Source organism: Aythya ferina (assembly GCF_964211825.1).
Source record: "Aythya ferina genome assembly, chromosome: 1".
Taxonomy (NCBI): Eukaryota; Metazoa; Chordata; class Aves; order Anseriformes; family Anatidae; genus Aythya; species Aythya ferina.
The window spans coordinates 3834017-3856450 of record NC_140296.1 but is presented as its reverse complement, the minus strand read 5'-3'; the positions used below and the strand labels follow the sequence as shown (position 1 = coordinate 3856450).

The 22434-nt window shown below is 47.0% G+C and overlaps 1 protein-coding gene across 3 annotated transcripts in view; it reads left to right on the top strand.

Moving 5' to 3' along the window:
• The first annotated feature begins 1032 nt into the window (after window positions 1-1032).
• Window positions 1033-22434, top strand: part of NARS2 (asparaginyl-tRNA synthetase 2, mitochondrial) — a 45604-nt gene continuing 24202 nt past the window's right edge. For all 3 annotated transcript variants that reach the window (XM_084507218.1, XM_084507219.1, XM_084507217.1), the window contains exons 1-6: window positions 1033-1241; window positions 3811-3920; window positions 4808-4928; window positions 5596-5736; window positions 9061-9141; window positions 17543-17643. In XM_084507218.1, coding sequence (XP_084363344.1) covers window positions 1044-1241; window positions 3811-3920; window positions 4808-4928; window positions 5596-5736; window positions 9061-9141; window positions 17543-17643 — 752 coding nt within the window. In that variant the 5' untranslated portion in view covers window positions 1033-1043. The remainder of the gene's footprint in view (window positions 1242-3810; window positions 3921-4807; window positions 4929-5595; window positions 5737-9060; window positions 9142-17542; window positions 17644-22434) is intronic.

Here is a 22434-nt window from a genome sequence, read left to right as displayed (position 1 = left end):
AAGTAAGAGAGCAGAGCGGGTGTGCTGTGTGGGGAAGCACCGCTGCCTTTTTGACACTCGGCTCCTTGATGGCTGCTTTTCAAACACCACTCAGGGGAGCTACAAGAGGTCAAGAGGGAGAAAAAAAAAGGACAAGGAGAAGGATCTTGACCCCAAACTGCGCTTGCAGGGCGGAACTGAGTCCTGCTTCCAGCTGCTTATCAATTCTGTTAGTGTGGCATGTAGGAAAGCAAGACAGGAATAAGGAGGACATGGGAATGGGTGCCCCCAAACCCACTGTAGGGCTGGCTGCTGTGTGCCCTACCCCATCCCCATACTGTACTGCTGCTGAGGGGAGCAGCCTCTCCCTTCAGTCCCTTCCTATCTGAGTCCCCAGGACCACGTGAGGGCTTGCAGCCTGCCCCAAAACTCTTCCAGAACTGATTTTTTTCCCTCAGAGGCCTTATGAAGTCCTCCTGATGGATGGACCCCATGGTACGGAGCCATGTGGGACCAGCTCCTGAAGAGGTGCAGCCTGTGGGCAGTCCCCACAGGCTCAATTTGGGAAGGACACCATGTGGATCAAGGGCAGAGAGTGACCGTGAAGGAGTGGTGGAGACAAAACATCAGGGACTGACCGCAGCCCCCATTCCCTGTTCCCCATTCCCCTACCTCAGGGGTAGGAGGTGGATGCGGGTGAATGGGGGGAAGATGGTTTTTAGTGTTTTTTACTTTCACATTGCTCTAGATTGTTAATAACAGGTAATAAATTTTATTAATCTCCCTGTGCTGAGTCAGTGCTGCCCGTGGTGGTAATCTGTGAGTGATGTCCCCGTCCTTATCTCAACCCATTGTTTTCACCATTCTGCCCCCCTACTCCCCCACAGCCCGAAACCCGTAATCATAAACTACATTTCCCAGCAGCCTTTGCGCCCGCTCGGCAGACCGTCCTGCCGCTCTCCCTTCTGATTGGCTCTCTGCGGCGGTCCTCCGGCGGCCATTGGCTGAGGCGGTCACGTGAGGCGGAGGGCGCTCTGAGGGGACGAGGCCCGCTGAGGGCGGCCATGTTGGGGGCCCGGGGCGGGTGGCGGGCCCTGCGCCGCTGCCCTTCCTCCATCTTCTCCTCTTCCTCGTCCTCCTCTTCTTTCTCCTCATTTTCCTCGTCCTCCTCCCTCCCCAGGGAGCAGCGGGCACCGGCGGCGCGGCTGCGGGTCCGCCAGGCGCTGGGAGCCCGGGAAGCAGCGGGCGAGGTGCAGGTGCAGGTGTGTGGCGGTGCGGAAGGGCGGCGAGCTGCTTTTGTTGCTGTTCTGTGTGGTGATTTTTCCTCAAAAAGCGGCCGATTTCCTGCGTGGCCTCTCGCCAGCTCTGCCTGCCCCTGCTCGCTCGGCTGCTGGTGGCTCAGATGCTTGAAGTGCTCGGGGCAAGGCGCAGAGAGAGGCTTGTCCCATGAGGGGCTGCATCCAAACCAGTTTGGGGCTGTATCCAGCCAGTTTGGGTCTGCTCAGCTTGGGACAGGGAACCACAGTCTGTGCCCTGCTGTTTCCTTAAAGTTTTGCTTTAGGGCTTGTTCCACATCAGGGCTTCTAGCAGCATCAGGTAGGGCTGACATTCATGCCCAGCTCCAGCTGTGAGCTAAGGTAGATGTGAACCAAAGTAGACTGAGGTAAAGTTTCAGTATTGAGCTTTTTTAGACCTTGTTCCATCTCCTCAGCAAACAGTTGTCTTCATTTGCAGGTGTTTCTGACAGAGCAGTGCTTGTAGATGCATGGTTTCTCTTCTAAAGCAATTTAAGTGTTTGAGGATCAGGCTGTAAAGGGCTGGGCGCTGACACAAAAACCTGCACACACTTAGATGTAGCCTAATGGGGTAGGATGAAGCTCAGCCAGCACAGGTGCTTTTCTTTTGAAGTATGGTAATGCAAGCTGGAATAAACTGGTGCTGGAATTGGAAATATCGCCTCTTTATTTCTTGTTTCTTTTCCCTTGTGCTGGCACAAATGTCTTTAGCGTTAGGCTGCACTGGGGAACTGCCGTAGCTTAAAATGAACCTTATTATGGCCAGGTTGTAGTTATGGAAACCGCAGCCTGGTCTGAATGGGGATTGTCACCCCGGAGTGCTTCTGATGGGGTACGAAGCGGTCAAAACACCGCTGCCACAGCCTCTGCGGCTCTGCTACAAGCCTGAGGGTACGCTCATATTTTCCTGTTGCAGGATGCAGGACTCATGGCTGTGTTTAACAAATCCCAGAGCTGCCCGATGAGGTGGGAAGAAGCTATTAAGGATGTTTCTTTGTTCAGGGATTATTTGTTTTTTTACGGAGCGCTTGCAAGAGAAGAAACTAAGAAAAACACTTGCCATTATACGGTAAACATTATGCATCGAGTGTAACGTTTGGGGATTTACAGAAATACAGAGGATAAGCACAACAGCTTGAGGCATGTCGCTGTCTGAAATGCCTTTTTAACACCTGTTGCTTTAGCCGTAAGAATATGAGGATGCTGTGCCACGTAAGAGTCCTGAAGTAAAGCCTGGTTGTTCCTTGAATCAGCTACAGCTCCAGGTGCAACACCTGCAGCAGACATCCAGGTGAACGCCTGCTGAAATGGCAAGGCTGGAAGAAAAGCTGAAGTTTTGGTGATCACAAGGTTTATAGCCTTAAAACCTTCACAGTTCTTGCGTGCTGTTGCCTCCCCTGCCCTCCCCAATTAAGTAGGCATTTGCTGTGCACGAGGTCTGAAGGTTCTGTGGAAATACCTCAGGCAGATTTTAAATGTGTGTTGGCTTTGCTGCCGCGAACTGGATTGGAATGTCTCCAGTGTTTAGCTCGCAATGTGGCCCTGCCTTACCGGGGTCAGTAGTCGCTCCGTAATTTGAAGAATGCTTTCCTTCTGATGCTGTTTAATTCTTGCAGTTCGTTCAGTCTAGACAGTCCGAGGAGACGGATTCAAATTGTTTTGTCTGTATGAAATCCCCGAAGCACATGCTCGGCCTGAAGTCTTTGAAACTTTTTGGGCCAGTTAAGGAAAAGACAAAAACGATGGGGCACATGGGCCCGGTTTGGATGTTTAAGCAGCGCTGGTTTTAGGTGTTTTCTGTAGCCTTGTTATAAGATGAGCTGGAAATTCCCTATGGATGGTTTTTCAGCTTTGTCTTAGCTCTTGTGAGCTGGGGAGCTGCTGAGGGGGTTGTATTTGCTGTGACTTCTGCTTGGTGGCTTGGTATTGACTGTAAATTTTAAATTCTTTTTAAGGGGAATTTTACTTTTTAGGATCACAGAATGGGTTGGGTTGGAAGGGACCTTAAAGACCACCTAATTCCAACCCCTATCCCCAGCCCCACCCAGCCTGGCCTTGGGCGCTGCCAGGGCTGGGGCACTCCCAGCTCCGCTGGGCAGCCTGGGCCAGGCCCTCAATGCCCTCAGAGGGCAGAATTTCTTCCTTATCTCTGGGGGCAGAGGGTCCTGACCTTGCAGGGGATTGAAATTAGATGGGCTTTGAGGTCCCTTCCAACCCAAACCATTCCGTGATGGCATGTATACAAAAACAACTTCCAGTCGGAACCTTCCTTGCAACCCATCGTTACTAAAATTGTCAGAATAGCCTCGAGTGTTTTAAAACTCTGCATTCTTGGACTGTTGCAATAAAGGAGTTCTGAAAGGAGGTAATAAATAAGAACGTGTACATTGCTAAAATATTTTTCATCTTCAAAATGCTTTGCCAGTTTTGGTATTCTCAGCTCCAATGAGACGCGGGTCAATCTTACAACGAGAAATAAAAAATTATAAACTTCTTTTTATAAAGAAATAACAAATTTCTTTTTCACCCATAATAGGGCTGGGTCCGCTCCGTCCGCTCCCAGAAGGAGGTTTTGTTCCTGCATATCAACGATGGGAGCTCTCTGGAAAGCCTCCAGGTGGTGGCTGACCCCAGCATGGAAAGCAGGTTGGTGGCTTTGGGACACCTGTAGAAATATCTGCGCTTATTGGCGCTCCCAGGGCCTTGCAGTGCCAGGGACTCACCAGACTGCTGGAGGAGCAGCTCCCACCTGCCCACAGGAAAGGCACTGCTGCAGTTTGGGCTCTCTGGGGATGGTTTTAGGATGGAGAGGGTCCAATTACTCTGTCTCCTCTTACCTGAGGCCTTCTTGTTCAGCTGTTTGTCCCGTGAGATTAATTTAGATCTCACTTTTTTAATTGCTGTAGTAGTGTGGGCGTTCTGGACTGCTGTTGGACCTAGGAAATCACACCCTATAGCCATGGGTGGCTGTTCCTCAGCTTTCTGGAGAGCTGTTGCTCTTACCGTGGTAATTTGAGGGATGGTTGGGTCAACATACCTCCTAGATAGGTGTGCCTGTTCTAGTAGCACGAGGTAATATTATTATGTAAAATATATTGTTATTAGTCTGTTATCACAAGATAATAGAATAATGCACTTGTTTTCCAGCTTCACTTTGTTTGTTACTCTCAATTCTCCTTTGGGGTAGGGTTCAGGGTGATCCAGGATCCTTCTGTCCATCACTTGATCTTTATTTTTTTTCCTATAAGCCTGACTTGTCCCCACCAATAACCCCTTCTTATAAAAGCCTCTCTTCCCCTCACTTTTCCAACACTGCTAGAGTCCTGCTTTCCTCTGTTGCTTTATAAATCTATTAAAAGGTGGAAATATGAATAATGTTTGACTGCATTTGATAACTTCCCATCAGTTACAAGAGGTATTGTAGCAATAGTGCCGAATCTCAAGTGTTCTACCTAATTTAACAGCAGTCTCTGCTGATTGTGGTTGACTCTGTACCAACCCCCAGTTGGTTGCTGTTCTTCTTGCTTTCTTAGAGACCTCACTTTTGGAAGCGCGGTGGAAGTACGAGGGAAACTGGTCAAAAGCCCTCACAAGATGCAAACCGTGGAGCTGAAGGCTGAAAGCATTCGCGTGGTGGGACCTTGTGACGCTTTGGTACGTCGCCACAGCAGGCAATCCAGCTGGTAGGGTCGCTTGGGGAATAAATATCAAAAGGCTCCAGGATCCAGCAGAGCATGCTTCAAACTGGATTTGCTTTGAGTCTGAATGCTCCTGCGGGCTTTGATTTGTCAGCGCTGGGTGTAGGGTATATCAAAAGAGAAAAAAAAAGGTTGATAGGAACGCTGCGAATGCTCTGTTTTGGGGCAGAGCTGTTCCCACGTGGAAACAGGTGCAGATATTGGCAGCTGAGTGCGTGCTCTGCTCCCAGCCTGCAGCAGTTACCTGTGCTAGGTGCTTTACCTGCTAAATCTGGCCTGGCTACAAATCTGGGAAGCAGAGGCACTGGTTAAACCCTTCGGATTGTGCAGGCAGGAGAATTTGCCCCAAGCACATTTGGAAACAGCTCGTTGTTGCAGTAGCGAGACGAGCAGTTGGCTTTGAAGGCTCAACATCCAAAAGATACATTTCAGAGTGCTGCTTTTTGTTCAAAAATTGTAAGAATAAAACTCCACGAAATAACTAGAAAAGCCAGAGAAAAGCGTTTCTTTCTTCCTGCTTTGTAATGACAAGTGAGTTTTACTACTCAGAGATGGACACAGCAATAAAACCGTGGTGATTCCAAGCTCTCATCCTCTTGTTTTTCTTCCCTTGCTGCTTTTAGTCGTTCCCCCTGAAAGCGAAGGAGAGGCACCCGCTGGAGTACGTCCGCCAGTTCCCCCACTTGCGATGCAGGAGCAACGCGCTCGGCGCCCTCTTGAGAATCCGCAGCGAAGCCACCGCAGCGATCCACTCCTTCTTCCAGGTAGCTCCCTTCTCTGCTGAGCTTTTTGTGTAAAAACACTCCCTGCTCGGGCTTCACAGAGGCACGTGAAGAGGCAGGGAGCGTGAAGTGTTGACTGCAGGGTGCAGATTTGGGGCGTAGTGGTTTTCTCTTCAGGCCTGGGCCTGGCTGAGGCCTTGGCCAGGCTGTTTCTTATGGTGAAGTTAGCACATCTGTGGCCTTGTTACTGTCTTTCCACCCACTTCCTGATAGTTTTATTTTTTTATCCCTTTCACTGAGCTGCAATATAATTGTCCGTGAGCGTGTGTGGTCTGCAGAACACGCCGTAACACCGAGTCCTTTCACTGGCCCTCAGCAGTGACCTTGGACAGAAGCCGCCTCCCACGTGGAAATCTGTGTGGTGCAGACAAAGTGACTCAGATCTTCATGATATCCTCTCAGTTCTTACCTTTTCATTACTGTGCTACAAGTCTGCATGGATGTTGTTAGCTGAGATTAAGTCACTCCTGTTTTTTTAATGCATTTGAGACTGGTGGGTGGGAGGCACCTGTGTTTACGGACGTGCTGACATCCCTTAAGCTGCGGGCAGGCTGTAGGCTTTGTGCAGGCAGTGGCAGCAGGGGGCAGTGAGTTAATTCCGACTCAAGATGCTACACAGAGACTATGGAATTCTCTGCATGAGTAGAGAAAATAAGGCAGAAAGTTCTCCAACACACCCGAGCCCTTTCTTTTTAAAGCTGTTCGTTGAAATAAATGTTTTATTTGAATTAGGATGGGTTCAGATATAGCAGAAGAGCTTAACAGAAACGCAGTGTCAGGTGAAGCTGCTGTTAGTTCCAGCCTTGTGCCAGCTGGTAATGCAGAACCTGACTGCTGGCGGTCTGCTGGCGAGCCACTAGATGGCAATACCTCCAAAAGTTTGTAACCAAACTGGGGCGAGGAAGCCAGCTGAGATACCAGAAAACATTTTTTTCTGACAGAGGCATTACTTCTCCAAGTTGATCCCATCTCAAACTGACATCTTCCTGTTTAAAATGCTCAGGAGAGGAGAACTACTGCAAAATATAAAGCATTATTATTTTAGCAGCAGCAGCAGCTATGGTGAAGTTATTTTTTAAGAGATAAGGAAGGTTTGGTCCCAGACCTGCCATTTGCAATGCTTATGTCACGACTGTTCTAGCACCAGGAATGTCTGGGGCTTGTTTGCTTTCCTTCCATCAGAAATGAGTCTTTTTTTAAAAATTGCCACCTACATCATCCCAGAAGTGCTGCAATTTCAAACTTGACGTTGTCAGCGCATGTGATATCTTCTAAAAAATATAAAAATATAACCAGTTTTCACTGTGCACAACTGTAAAGGGCTTAATGGTGAAGGAAAATAAATGTTTTTATTTTATTTTTTTTTAATTCAAAGCTAATCTAAACTGTAACTTTAAAAGCTTTTTTTTTTTTTTTTTTTTTAGCCTAATAGTTTACAGCCAGCAGTGAATGACTAATGCTAAATGCCTTTGGTTTGGATGTGGCAGCCTAAAATGTCATCTTGAAATCTTCCCCCGGGTCTTGTGGTCCTTGTGGGGTAGGAACATTGTTCATGGGCAGCGTGAAATGGTTGCAGATCATCTCTGATTTGCATGTTAACTAATTTCCAGGTTTCTTAGGGCAAATGATGTGATCTGAAGTATTCTAGGAGCTTTAATAATGGGAATGATGCAGGAGTTTTTTATTATCTCCACATCTTAGACAGCAGTTTTCTGACCTGTGCAGCTCACGCAGAAGAACCCTTGTCTGCTTTGGAAGGTTCATTCATTATTCTTTTGGAATGTGAATCGTGCATCTTCTTGTGTGCAGTGCTACTGGTTGCGGTAAAAAATGTGGGCAGGATCCTGAAATCTCATGTCGGGGTGGTAGGACCTGTGCCCAGCAGGTTTTGGAGCGTGTGTAGGATGATAGCAGAGAACCTGCACTGTGTGTTGGTAGGCTAAAGCTGCCCTCCCTGAATTTGTATTATTCTGATAAAATCAGAACTTAAGCTTCTAGAAACACTGATTTTTATCTTTCTTTTTTGGTGTTTTCTGGGAGCAGACAGTGGGTTATGCTACTTAATTGCCTGTGTCATGCTAATGCTGTCACACCCTGATTTTTAAAGGGGTTCCCTTGTGCTAGACATGAAAGTGATACGAGAGAAACCAAGTTTGTCTGTTCTCAGCCGGAAGGTGCTAGTTCAAGGGTCTTGTGTGCCTTGATGTGCACAGGTATGATCTGTGCTTCACCAGAGGTCTCGTCAGTGAGACTAATTTAGGGAGGAGACAGTACAGTTCTGCTCCCATTTTTGCCTCTTAACTCACAATATGTGAACGCCTGAGGTCTGCTTGATGTACCCATCCGCTGGAAACTGCGTTGCAGCTGTTTTAAAATCCTGGTGCTGCTCTGCAGAGAATCTCAGAGAACTGGGGTTTGCTCTTCCTACAGCCTGCCTGCCTTCAGGAGCCTCTGGTGGATCTGTAAACCATTTCCTGAATGGGTTATTAGAATCCTAGAATTATTAAGGTTGGAAAAGCCCTCCAATATCACCTGGTCCAACCACCCCCCTACCACCAATGTCACCACCAAGCCCTGTCCCCAAGCACCACGTCCAACCTCTCCTTGAACACCCCCAGGGACGGGGACTCCCCCACCTCCCTGGGCAACCCGTCCCAAGGCCTGACCACTCTTGCTGAGCAGAAATGTCTCCTCATTGCCAACCTAAGCCTCCCCTGGCACAACTTGAGGCCGTTCCCTCTTGTCCTGTTCTCAGGGTACCTAGACAATGATCAAGCCTTGTCTCTTCAAACCAGTTTAACCTTGCTATCTAAGATGATGTGAGGTATGAGTGACATTTTCACAGTGGTTGAGTGTTTTTAAGGTCTCTTTGCCATGCAATATGTGATCTCTGTTATCTAACACACCTGAACATTTCTCTTGGTGGAGATCACGGTGTCTTCTGCTCAACCATCAACTTCCAAAAAGTTGGGAGAAGCTGAAATGTTGAAGCCACAGGGATGAAATTTGATTGAAACCATTCATACAATAAAATAATACTGGAGGAGGTGAAAAGAAAGGGGAGTGGTGTGGAAATGAACAGCTGCAAAAACACTTTATCATGCACATTTGGATTTGTAAATCATGATAAAATTTAGCTAGTGTTCTGTCTTTGTCCATGTAAGGCAGAATTTGCCTGAAAGGCTGCTCAGGATGCCCTGGTTGGGGACTAATAGCTGTGTCATGATGTGTGCTGGTTGATGTCATCCTTGCAGTCGCTGCTTGATATTTTCAGCTGGTTAACTTCCTGTGGTCTGTCTCTTCCAGGATCGTGGCTACGTGCACATCCATACCCCCATAATCACATCGAATGACTGCGAAGGTGCCGGGGAACTCTTTCAGATTGAGGTAGGTTGGGTTGGGTAGAGTTCGTTGTGATTTTTGCTTGCAGAGCAGTTCTGGAGTCATTGAAGGTCGGAGGAAATGTTTGTCTTTATAAAAGCTTCCCTTTATGTACAGCTGTGATTAGTTTTTTAATATAGCAGTCGTTTGCCTTAACTAATAATTGAGGCGGAGTAAAACAGATGCGTTCCTTTAAGTCCTGTTCAGTGCATTAATCAGCACCTTTTGTACTGCCGCGGTTTTTCTCTCCCTGGTGCTGTGGAAAGGCTCACAAAGAGCAGCAGAGGAAGGTGGAACATCTTAGTAAGCAAAAGGACGCGATCCTAAGAGCCCAAGAGATGGGATGGGACGTTCAGGACAGCCTACCAGAAACAAATACTTCTTAGCTCTGAAATTAAGAATATATTCACTTGGGTTCTTCTTTGCAACCATGAGAACTCCTCAAAAGAAAGTCAGCGGTATCTAAAGCCGTTTTCAGACGTGTATATATTCCTCCTTGCAAGCTGCTACTGTTGCATGTTGGAATTCATGGCTGAAATTGCCGTGTCTCCCAGTTCTGCCAAGTCTCCCCGTCTGTCCACCAAGCTACTGCCACAATCTGTCATTTTCTTAAGTAGTTGACACCCTGGGTCAAAACCGCCTGTGAAGCTTAATTGCGACTGTAACCACGAAGCTCTTCCCTGCAGATTTCTCGTGATTCCGAGCCCCCACATCCATGAATCATAGGAAATTCCATCTGCTTTCCCTACTTCTATATTTGAATCGTACTCTTCTGTCTCGAACAATTACATCCATTGCCACTTAACGCTCGGCGGCTCCAGCCTTGCTGGTGAATCATCTGTAAGCAACAGAAAAACTGTTGAGGTGGCAGTTGCTTGCTGCAGGGTCATGTCTTGCACTTTCTCTGCTGCCTCATGACAAAAAGCCTCTCTGTACTTGTTCTTCAGGATCTCGCTGCCTAACCTGTGCTAGCAGAGATTCCCTTCCAGACCAGTCCAGAGCAATACATGTGGCTCAGCTTTCTGCTCGCTGTGACAATAGAGTTGATTAGCTAAACTAAATTGTTCCTGTTTAATTGAGATCCCTTGATGCACCAAAGGTTCGCTCCAGGCTGTTGCATGCAAATGAAGACGTGAAAACAAGCGACACTTGATGATGAGAACATTATCCAGTTTGCAGCTGTACCGTGCCTTACGTCTTTGGTACAAATTGTATCCACTTGAAAGCTGTGAAGGATGCAGGACTGCAGCGTAGGTGGCTGGTAGCAGCAGAAGCACTGATGCAAATGGAGATTGAGGTGGTAAAGTGCAGATCTGAAACTTGGCTAAGCTGGATCTTAACGCAGAGTTCAAGGCAAATTTCCTAGGCTCGCTCCAGTCTGATTGCTTAGGTGGAAAATAATACCTGTCTTGGGGAGACGTGGTGACAGCTGGGCTTGGGAGGTGTGGAACAAGTGCTGAGTCCCATTGAAAGTGGGTAAAAGTATCTCACTGAAAGCTCTGTGCCACAGACAAGGGGCTTCTGGAGATTTTTTCCTTGATTTCTCATTTCTTCTCTGAGCACTGCTTCGTCAGCTGCCCTAATTTAGTGAGGGTGTGGTTTTCTTTTCTTAAAGCTCTGCTCAGAAGTGGTCTTGGCTAGCAGAGATCCAAGACCACCTCACGCAGTGAGAGCGTTTCTTGGCCGTGGAAATCTGGGGGAGATGAATCCTTCTGTGGATGTGGATCCGTGAGATGGACAACAGTGAGGGTGACAGCATTCCTGTGGTGCTCACATCAAAGCCCAGAACCTCTGTGTGCTTCTAATCAAACCAGACATCAACACGTTCCCTGTCTGCTCTATGCAGTCACCGTAGCCCTTAATGCACTGCTGGCAAATGGTAAGGGAGAGAATAAATTCCTCTTGCTCCTGCAGTTAAGCAGGAAACAAGAACTGTAGGGATGGGAATCAGTGAGAGCAACCTGCAAATGAAATCCTTCATTTTAAAAAAAGAAGTAGGTAAATTCTGGACGTAGGCTTTTAACGCAGATCCTCAGCTGATGTCCTACGGCTCCTGAATCCGTAGTTAAAATGTGCCTGCTGCTTGCAGCCTGCACGCAGACAGGGCTGGTTTTTCTGCATTTTTGGTTTTAAATTTCATCGGGCAGTGTCGAAAACGGATGGTCTCACCAGTTTAGCTGTGCTGGCGGGGGTGGAATAAGTTGCAAGGTCTGGTTGAGTAGCCTTTAAGGCCACAGAAGACTTTTGCATCCACTGTAAATGAGTACATTTAATGGCCATCTTCTCCTCCCTGCCAGTTTTAATCCTCTGCCCGACGTCTGGTGGCTGTGCAGGCTTAGACGTTCTTTAGAGATGGTGGAAAGTGAGGAGAGGAAGAATCTGTTTTCACATGAGACTTGAAGAGATGGGAAAGCAGTATCCTGAGTTAGAAGGGAAGGGCTTTGTGAAGGCGTGTGATCTTTAATTCCTAGACCTCCTAATCCTGGAGGATTTGTGTTTGTTTATAGATTTGGCTTCCTCATTATCTTTGTTTGGTTTTGAGTGCACTGATTAGTCTGTGCATAGTTTGGGTTGTGATGTTCTCAGAGTAGGGCTTGGGATGGGGGGGAATCGCTTTTCCTGTCTGGTGGGCAAATCAATTTAAGAAAATATTTGAAAAATGAAGCACTGGAACAACGAGAAGAGGGTAGTAGGCAGACCACATCAAGTATCAAATAAATAAATCACAAGATGTTGCGAACTTCAAAAGAAATCCTTTGTATTGGAGATTTTTCTACAGCTTTTCAAAAAGAAAGTGTGAGGAGAAACTGTAAAAACAGCCAGGCAAACCCTAACCTGCTTGAGAACATCAGCGACACCAATGTGGAGATCTCTGCACCTTTTAATAATATTTTCTTTTGGTGGAAGCCTCTTGCTTGTGCTGCCTTCTTTAAAATAAACTGACTGAAAAGGCCAGCAGAGCTCTGAATGTTGTAATCTGGGTTTTAGCAGAATGCAAAGGAGGGCAAGGTAACCCGTGAAATTGGGAGAACTCAGACCAGCAGGGTGAAATAGGTTTATTTTATTTTTAATCCGAGAATAATTCCTCTGAACCAGCTCTCTGAGGACCTCAGGGCGGATCCTTTCCTCAGATTTTCCTTCTGTTTAAGTCTAAAATCCGTAGAAGATTTTGTGTATTGAAAGAATCTTTACTGAGTCTTCTTTTGGGGCTGCTCCTTACGAAATCTGCCTGCCTTTTGTCTTTGTGACCCGGCTGCGTGGCTGTTCCTGGCTATTTTCAGCAGCCTCCCACTCTGTCTGCAAACTCCCTGTGTTCTGGGTCTCTTTCCCTTGTCTTTTCCACTTGGCTCCCTGGACAGCTGCCTTGTTTGACTGTGCTGAGCTGCTGTGGGGAAGGTGCAGGTATTATTCTTCTCTAAAATGTGTCCAGAGATGATGCAAGGTGTTTTTTTTTTTTTTTTTTACTGTTTTGCCACCTGCTTACAGGAAGGAACATTTCTAGATCCCTGAGGAGCTCAAGTTCATGGCTGCACGTCCTGCAGAACCCGAAATGTGTGCCTGCTGCTGAAGGTGCAGAAACTCACTCCTATTTTTCATTCAGCCCTGCTGAAAAAGAACCTTGTCAGCACCAAGGAAGGCTGGGATCTGCTGGGGAGAATCCGGGTGAAATGCACCCAGGATCAGTGTCCCTCAGGTGGTTCCCCATGATGGATGTGTCACAGGCTGGGAGGCAGCCAGTACCTGGGACTTCAAGGGAGCTGCTCAGCAGGGTCGGAGGAAGCTGGAACTGAGCCACAGGAGGGCTTGCTCTCATCTTTCCTGGCTCTCCCACTTTCTGCTGCTTTTTTTTTCTACCTGGTTCATCTCTATAGTTCTGTAGCTCCAGCACACGTTAACGAGATGTTTCTCTCGGCAGAACCAGCTGCCGTTGCCCAGCGGGAGTCCAGCTGATCAGAATCAGGGCTGAAATTGCAAGGAGGACTTTGGGGAAGATGGAAAATCGTGCAGATTGTCTAAAAAAGGAAACCCACTCATGTTTATAATGGGACATCTCAGTGTAGGTCTGGATTAAAGCCCTGCTACCGTGAAGCTTCAGCAGCGTGGCATTGTGGGGCTGGTCTGGAGCTAAAGCAGCGATTTCTGTGAGCCTTCCAAGTCTTCCCCGAGCCCTTCGTGCATTTGGCTTGTGTGGAGGGAAAGACAGAATCAAACGGTTCGTGCTTTCCTCAAGCTAATTGCCTCGAGTAGAAGTTAATACAAAACTGACATCAAAGTGAATGGCTTTTAAATTAAATCATTAGACATCGGAGAAGGAAAACAAAACAGGTACTAAATCCAGTTGTTCTCGTATTTAGAATGAGAATAAAAAGCCTTTGATGTCGGTGTCGAATCCCAGTACATTTATAGGGCATTTACGCAGAAACACCGAGGTGTTGTTTCATCTGGGTTGCCCCTCCCTCTCTCCCCACTGCACGCAGAGGAGTTTTCAACGAGGAAACGGAGAGAACTTGAAAGCAAACGCGTTATTTCCCCCCGTCTTTTATCAAGGAGGTATTCTTGGGTTGGGAAGTGGCAGGCAAAGTCTGGTGCTTGAACGTGTAAAGTGGAGGAACCCCTTCCAGCAAGTTAGTCAGTGTGAAATGGGAAGCTGCTAATTATGGGATGCCTCCTTGCTGAAGGTGGCTATGAAGGGAAGATGCCTCCTTTCTCCTGCGTGGCGAGTGCACTGATTCTCATTTTCTTTTTCCAGCTCCTAATACCCACTCATCAAGCTTTGTACCTCAAAATGAAGGGAAGAGGCAGTGACTGGGAAGCTGAAGGGGAGTAAAACTTTTATTTAGGCTGCTACATTCGCTCTTCCACTTGTGTTGGGAGCAGTCCAGGAGCTGCCTGCAGCGCACACTCGCATCCCAGGACCTGGGTGGCCCAGCAAACTGCCTGCAGGTTTTTCTAAGCCCTGTAGTCTGTCCGTTTTCCTACTTAATGTTGTGTCTATTCTCCCCTTGCCTCGCCGAGATTACATCTGATACGGAGAATGAAAAATGACACAAAAGGCATCGTAAATAAACCGGGCCCCAGCTCGTGGAGACAGCTGTATCCTGTTTGTGGCTCCGGGGGAAGCGCTGAGATTTCATGGCTGTCATCTTCTGTTCTTTTCCTGCCTCCAGCCCGTCTCTTTCTCGTTGTTTAGAAGTCGCATCCTACAGGATTAGGTGGGATTTTTCGCTGGTGGGATGAGGAACGTGGCTGAACTGAACTTCCAGGAGGAGAAGCTGGGGTGGTGCGTGGCTCTGCTCTCTAGCGCTCTGGCCGTGGCTCTGGGACTGTGGGATGTGGATGTTTGGATGTTTATTAATATCCGTATTGTTTTTGAACAAATACCTTGGCTTTGTTTGAAGAAAACAATAGGGGCCTGCTTCTGCATCCTTGTTTTCTTTTTTTTTTTTTTAGAACTGCAAAATCTCTGAAACAAAGGAAACCGTCCTGGGGTTCCAGCCACAAATTGTCCTCTTCCCATTGATCTCTGCGAGCAAGGCAGGCTCGCTCTTTTCTTCAGGGTGATGCTGCGAAGAGATAAAACTGCCTTGTGATCTGAGCTCTTTGACAGTCTCCGTTTCATCCCTGTGATGAGCAGCGAAGCTTTTTAAGAACAAAAAGCAACACCTTCCATCTCATTGAGTAAAATGGCAGGTTGCGGAATATCAAAGGCTGGCAAACAAGCCCGAGCCTCGCAACCTCCCCATGACAAAGCAAGCTGAGGAGCAGGGTGGCTAGAGGCAGTGACATGCCTAGCTGAGCTGGCTGTGCTCAGCATAACTCCTAGGAACTAGGCTGTGAAAAGTGGGTGTTGCAAATGTATCTCACAAGGACGTACTCATTTTGAAGTGAATGTTGATCAGCAAAACCTCAGAGTAGCTTCAGAGTTCCTTCTCTGGACCTTTGACTCCTCCAAAGCTTAGGGATGACGTTGGGATATAGAAAACGCTGAAACAAATTCTCATGTATCTTCACTTTTAAAAAACAAATAAAATTTGTTGATAGAATTTAGAGATTATCTAATACAACTGCCGATCAAGCAGGGTCAGCTAGAGCAAGCTGCTCAGGACTGTGTCCAGCTGAGTTTTGAGCATCTCCACCGATGGAGGCTCTGGGCAGCCTATTCTTCTGCTTGATCACCTTCATTGTGGTGGTGTGTTGTTTTTTTTTTTTTAAAGTTTATTTTTGTCTTCAGATGGAATTTCATGGTGTGGTCTTCTTTGTTGTAATCTGTGCCCATTGCCTTGTTTTTTGGGCACCAGTGAAAAGAACGTGGCTTCATCTTCTTTGCACCTTCCCTTCAGGTATTTATTGATCCCCCTGAGCCTCCTCTCCAGGCTGAACACTCCCACATCTCTCTCCCCTCATTTGAAAGATGCTCCAGCTTCTTCTTCATCTTTGTGGCCTTTTGCTGGACTCAGCTGGCTGTGTCCTTGTAGTTCTGGTATCAAGCACAGCACCTTGCACTCCAGGTTTGTCACCAGCAGTGAGAGGAGAGGAGAAGTCACCTTCCTGAACTTGGTTGCAGCGCAGTGGCTGGTGGCTTGCTTTTCTTCAAGGGTTCATTGCTGTCTTTTGGTCAGCTCAGTGTCCACCAGGGAAATAGAGAAGCACCAATCTTAAATGACTTTCAAAAGGCTCATCACAGAGGCCTTTTGATTCCTCTTTCATGCCTGTAAATTAAAACCCCAAATACACCATCGTTCAATGGGATTGTTTTCAGACCTCTTTCATAATCAAATACTGAGCTTTCTACAGCTTCCGTCGAGGTATTTTTTTTATGCTTAAAACATGTTACGCAGAAGCCGAAACTAAACGGTGTTTCTCAGTGCATGTGCAATGTGTAAGTTGTGATATCTCCGTCTCCATATTGTTTGAGTTCTGCCTTTTTGAAGATGGAAAAACAAGTCCTAAGAAGATATTCCTTTGCTTTTTTTCTCCTGATTACTGTTGTTCTTTGGTGTTTTGCTTTGCTTGTTTTTCCCAGTGGAAACAAATTCACTTGATTTTGAAGAGGAAAGCTCAACACAAGCCGGCCCTGTGCACTGGCAGCCCCAAAAGCCAAGTGTGCCCTGGGCTGCAGCAGCAGCAGGGCGAGGGAGGGGATTGTCCCCTGCTTTCTCATTTCTCTGTTGAATTTTGAAGGCAATGTTGTATGAAGCTTTGAACTTCCAAATGGAAGAGATCCTTCCCTTCTCAATCCCTTCTCAGTCTCCAGTAATCTTGGTAGGGAAGAGTGAAAAATCCGTACTTAGATTTGGAGACTTGGGCTGCTCCGCTGCCTTCTTTCTTTTATATGTTGCTGAGTAAATTGTTCCTCAACAGATGTTCCAGTGGGATTTTCATTTTGTGTGGTTTTATTTCCTAGAAACGAGGGATGTGATTTCTCCACCTGCTTGCGGATTTCTAGATAGGCAGAGCCTTCAGCTGTGTGTTTTATCCTGCATGGGAGCCAGAACTCTAGAAAATCTGGGCTTCCACCACCGTTGTTGTCAGACTGGCTTGTTAAACGCTGAATAAGTCCTTCCTGACATTTTAGTTTACATCTTAGTGTCTCCTGCCTTTCTACAATGCCACTTCTGTTTCAGCTCAGCCATGTTTAAACACACAAATTTTATTTATTTATTTATTTATTTATTTATTTATTTATTTATTTATTTATTTACTTTGAGCAAAATTCAGGGCTCCTGACAAAATTCCATGTGCAAAAGCCAGAGGTGTGTAGGGAAGAGCTGTTCTTTTAGCTGTGCACAAACTCACTGCCCTTCAAAACTTGGGGACAGATAACAACCCTATGAAAGCTTTGTCATCGTAACAAGTTACTTCCCCAGCAGCTGAACTGATACAATTGTTGGACATCTGATTTAAAATCCCTGCTAGTTTCAGGGATGTCTGAAAGCACTGGGTGCTCTTCCTTGGTGCTGAGACATGCAAGTTTTCTTGGTGACAGCTGTGCTGCAGCACACACTTGTTCTGTAAGTTGTTGTGATACCTACAGCCCACATCCTCCTCATAAATCACTGAAAGAGGAGGTGGGAGCTGTGGTGTTTCCCCTTAGGGTGTGGCTTTTCACTACACAGCCACATTAAGTGATTGAAACCCCTAAAAAGAGAAGTTCTCAGGGGTGTTTTATCCTGTACATTATTTTTGTTACAGTGTGCTTTGCCTGAATTGGTTTTCAAGGCTGGTAGTTGTCTGAGCAGAGATGGGAAACGTTGTGTTAGGACAACTTAGCACAGTGTTGGGTTCCATCTCAGGGGTGTTCAGGTTGACTCTGATACCATTTCTTAGGAGAAAAAAGGGAATAAGCTGGGAGCTGGGATCTTTACTCAAGCACCTGGAGTCTAATTTGTGCGTTTTTGATTTGCAGACATCAAATGAGACGCAGAAATCTGCGGAAAAGAACCATTTCTTCAACGTGCCTGCCTTCCTGACGGTTTCGGGCCAGCTCCATTTGGAAGTGATGGCAGGGTGAGCGAAACACCAAGTTTGGGTTGATCTGTGAGTTTTACTTGCCAATTTTGCCCCGTTGGTACCCAGCAGGTGCCTGCCACGTGTGCCAGAAACCAAGTGAGCAACAGTGGCTGAATGATGGTGTAAGAGGCCAGCCTGGGAGGGTGGAAGCTGGGCTCCTGATGAATTCTGGTTCAAACTTCCATCCTCTGTCTCCTTCAGTCTTCCAGTTGTGTTTCTTCCCTCTGCCAATTCTGATTTCTTCTGTTTCATGGCTTTCACGCTAGATACTTGTTCAATCTAGCCACCGAAGTGATCATATTAAAGTCAGTTAATACTGACTTTAATAAAAAATTATTCTTAAGCTTTTAATGTTAGTGTTTCACCGAGATTGATAGTTGTGGAAGTGTCACAGCCTGTCAGAGCCACATTGCCCTTTGATTAGTGGGTTTGATCCTCACCTACACTGAATGTTCACAATAAATTAACTAAGTTAGCACATCAAACAGATGTAATCACATCAGAACAACCTGTTATTGGGAGGCACAATGTTCTGGGCCCTTAGGATGTGGGTTATCCTCAGATGTGGTACCAAATTCAGCTGTCTGCCAGCTGTATTGCTGGTAAAGCCTATCAGAGATCAGGTAGGACTGTGCCAGGAGGATTCGCTGTGCACTGACAGAGAGGAAAGATCTCCTTCCAAAGTGATCAGTTACTGTTCAGTGTGAATCTCCTGAAAATGAGAGGAATAAAGCTTTAGAAAATGTGGCTAGAAGTTGGAAGGCCCTCCCCTTTTCATGTAAACTCTAATTAATATTTCTAGGAGTCGTAAGCTGCTGCCCGTGCCTTGCATCCAGTGCTGAAAACCAAATAATAAACACTTAGTTCTTTTCTGCTCAATCCCTGTTGCAGAGTTTAGCTGGCTGCTGGTAAGTAGCTGCAGGGAAGCTGTTCAAGGGGCAAGTTTTGTACACAGACCAAAAAAATAAAATAGGAATTTGTTCAGAAAGCTGTTTTCTGCCTGGCTTATTCTGTCTGTGAGAAAGCATCTCTTCTCAGGCTACCTAGATGGGGTCTGCTGAAACACTCAGCCTGGAGGTTCTCCATGGACAGGATGTTTTTGACTTGCTCGCGTGTGGTGCCCCGGCAGCTGCGAGAGAAGCACGGGTCACTTGGCAGCCACAGGCTGCTGCGTCATCTCGGCCATTATCTGAGGCAAGATAATGAGGACGAGGTTTGTTTAGCTGCAGAGGTGGCAGAGTTTTTCGCATCCCTGAGCGAAGACGGGATGACATCCGTCTGCGTGCGGGAGGCTTAATTGACTTTCGTGCCTCGTGACCTTTATTGGAAGACGTAATTCAACAAATCAAATAAGCCAAAGAAAAAGTATGGATCGTAATGATTCGCTTGAAATACAGCCCCGCTGCCTTACATCACTCTGCTCCCTTTAAATAGTACACAGCCCGCTCGGGGAAGGAGCAGAAGGTTGACCTGGGCAGACTCAGGATCTGTCTGCTACGTGTTTTTTGCGTCGCTGTCACTCGGGTGCACCTTGCTCTGTCAAAAAATCAGCGCTCTTCTGAACGCAGGACGTTGTATCGCAGCTCCGTGTTCCTGTTTTACAGTAGCACGTTGTTCATGCAGGCATTTTGAGTGGATCCAGTGCCGTCTAAATTTAGATAAGCTGTGTTTACTGGGGGTGTAACCGTTCTGTGAACCTGCTCCTTTCATTTTTATTTGAGCACGGTGAGTTTTTGAGGCCTGGAACTCAAGTGCTATTGAATCCCTTCAGCCATCAGAAATAGCTCGGGCTCTTCTCGGCGCACAAGCACGTGCAAGGCATCGCAGCGGAGGGGAGGCGTTAACCACCGAGGTGCTGTGAGACCCTTCAGATCCTGCCACGTTTTTATTTCTGGTGCAAGTTTTTTATTTCTGGTTTATTTCCAGCAAGCTGGGTGTTAGTCTCTGAGTAGGACTCCTTAGGTGAAGAAATAATTGAAGTGCATTGTAGTATAGTAATGAAATGTTCTGGTGATGCATTCAAAGCAGTAAAAAGCAGGAGCCCTTTTCCCAAAAGCTGAAATATTCTGGTCTGCCCGATAAACAAAGCAGTTAAAACAGTAAAGAATTTGTGTGCTTTGGGTTTAATCCAATGAAATTGACCCTTTCTCTCACTTCTTTAGCCAAACTGAATTTTTCATACCCAGAAAAGGAGCTGTTCTTCCACAGTTCCCTTTGGGGAAGCTCTGCCTTGCTGCAGCCCTACAGCTTTCAGGAACATCTGGTCCCTGGGAGCCTGAGGGAGGAGCCCGAGGTAGGAATGTTTGGGAGCCCTGACTTGCTGTGGGAGGTGAGGGTGCGGGGACAGACCCTGCCAGAAGCCATTAAAAACCAGGAGTGGTGTGAGGGGAGAGAGGAATTTTTCCGTGGCACTTTTAGGACGTGGTGCTCCGTACCCGGTGTCCAGAGCTCTGGGCTCTGTTTCTGCTGACAAGCAAAGCAACGACCTATTAGACCTTACAAATTTTGAACCATTTTCTCCAAGAATAAATGAGAAAAGGGGAGTTCCTGCGTTGACTGTCTGCTGTGCTTGATCTTGAAGGCAAGGTCAGAGAAGTTTGTCTCGTCTCTCGGCGTGACACGAGCGGCCCACTTGGCACAATTTCTCCTCTCGTCCGCGCTGGCGGCATCCAGGTCAACCGCTCGGCGTCTGAACGAGCCAGCTGCTGTAAATCTGCGGGCTGCTGGAGGTCTCCAGAAAAGTCTTTTATTCAGTACCACAGCTCTCAGCTTCGGGCTTTTGAATCTTCAATGAGTCAGTGAGCGCTCTGTGGGGCAGAGGTTTGTAGGGCTGCGTGTGTGTGTGTCCCAATAACCACTTTGAAATGTCACGGGCTCGCTGCGAAGCTGCTGGTCCTCGTGGTATTTTCTTGACCTGTGATCCTGCTGTAAGGATAAAGGCTCCTTTGGGGCCCCGAAGCAGCCTGGAGGGGCTGTGACAGCTGATGATTCAGAGGCACCAAAACCAATCGCTGCCAAGAAGTACAGCTCACTGGGCCTATTTACTCATTTATTTCTCCTTTCACCCGCCTGACCTTCCCACAGGACCTACCTGCTCCTCTCCTTTCAGCCCGTGTTCCTTCAGCTGACATTTTGCACTGATTTTCCTGGCCCTTCATCCCAGGCACTGCTTGTTCTGCCTGATGCAGCATGAATTTAGCAGAAACTGCTTTTTAAAAGCTTTGGGGACTCTCCTCTCCCTCCCTAAATCTCACAATAAGTTCTCTCATCTCCTTCCTCATCCTCCCTAGCTCTGTTTCTACTCCTGTCAGTCCCTCAGTAGGTTTCTCATCTCTTCTTCATCTTATTCTTTTCAAATTCCCTTTAAATGGGCAAAAGGCTCAGGGGGAACCTAATAACAGCCTGCCAGGAGGTTATCGGGGAGACAGTCCCAAGCTCTTTGCGGTGGTGAATGACAGGACAAGAGAATGGGCATAAAATGAAGCAAGAAAACTTCCAAGTGATTATAGAGGGGAAAAAAACTTGTTAAGAGGTCAGTCAAGCATTGAAAGATTGCTGAGAGAGGCTGTGCACTTCTCACCCTCAGAGGTTTGGAAAACTGAGCTGGATAAAACCCTGAGCAGCCTGAGAGCAGGGTGAGCAAGGAAGTTGGACTAGCAAGCTCCTGACGTCCCTGCCAGCTTGAATTATTCTGTCACTGAGTTTATTATTGATTTAATTCCCATTTTGTCCCAAGACCGTCTTAGTGAACTATCCTTAAGTTCAGCACTTCTCCCCAGGACCTGTGAACTAAAACCTCAGCCTTTCCCCCTGACATCTGCCTGTTAATGTCTAGCTATCAAACTTGGTTTGGCTGAAAAATAACTCTCCTTCCCTCTCCTTAAGCACATCTCTGTGGTTTCTAAGCCATCGTGGATTTCGCTGCTGTCCTGCCTTTTCCAGACATCCTCTGCAGTCCTGCAGCTGGCTTTTCTGCTTGCAGAGAGGCTCAGGAAAATCCCAGTCCTCCAAAGCCCTTCTGGCTGTGGCTGCCTGGGTTTGCAGAGAGCTGAAAGCAGTGAGTTTCCTGTTGGTTTCAGAAGGGAATAAAATCACACAGATTTCTTTGCAAAAATGCCAGCGTTTCGCTGATTTTTCAAAGCACAGAAGACAGGGAGCTGTCGTTTGGGGCTGCTGTTCCAGCAAACGCTGTCGGGCTGCAAAAAGACACATCCGAGGCCTTCTGTGAGAGGCTTTTCTTTCAGCAGCCTGCCAAATGCAGCCTTAAAATTTGATCCCAATGCTAACGATGGAAAAGATTGCATTGTCTTCGAGCAAATATTTGCTCTACGCTGTAAGATTTGAAATACTTTCAAATGCAGCTGCAGGAACGATGTCCAGTTGCACAGCGGCCCTGCTGCAAGGAATTCACCAATGTAAGTGTCATTATTTACATTGAATCCCCGAAAAAAAATCTGACGTTTCTTGCACAACAGTTGCTCGAGCCTGACTCACAGCACAGCCTCTTTATAATTAGCACGCTAACTTCCATTAATTAGACTGCCACTTAATTGGAGCTATAAAAAGCAGCCGTGCCGTGTCTGGCTTTAATCAATTACCGCACGCTTCGGTCCCTGCCTGCTGCGGGGACTGCTAATGAGTCGGTGTTAGTGGGAAGGCAAACGCAGATCTGGAGGTAGGGCAGCGAGCTGGCGGGGGCTTTACAGCCTGCGTGGATGTGCTGTTGGCCCCTTCCCTCTGCCTTTTTGGGAGGAGAAGCAGTTAATTCTCTTGCCAGAAGAGAATGAA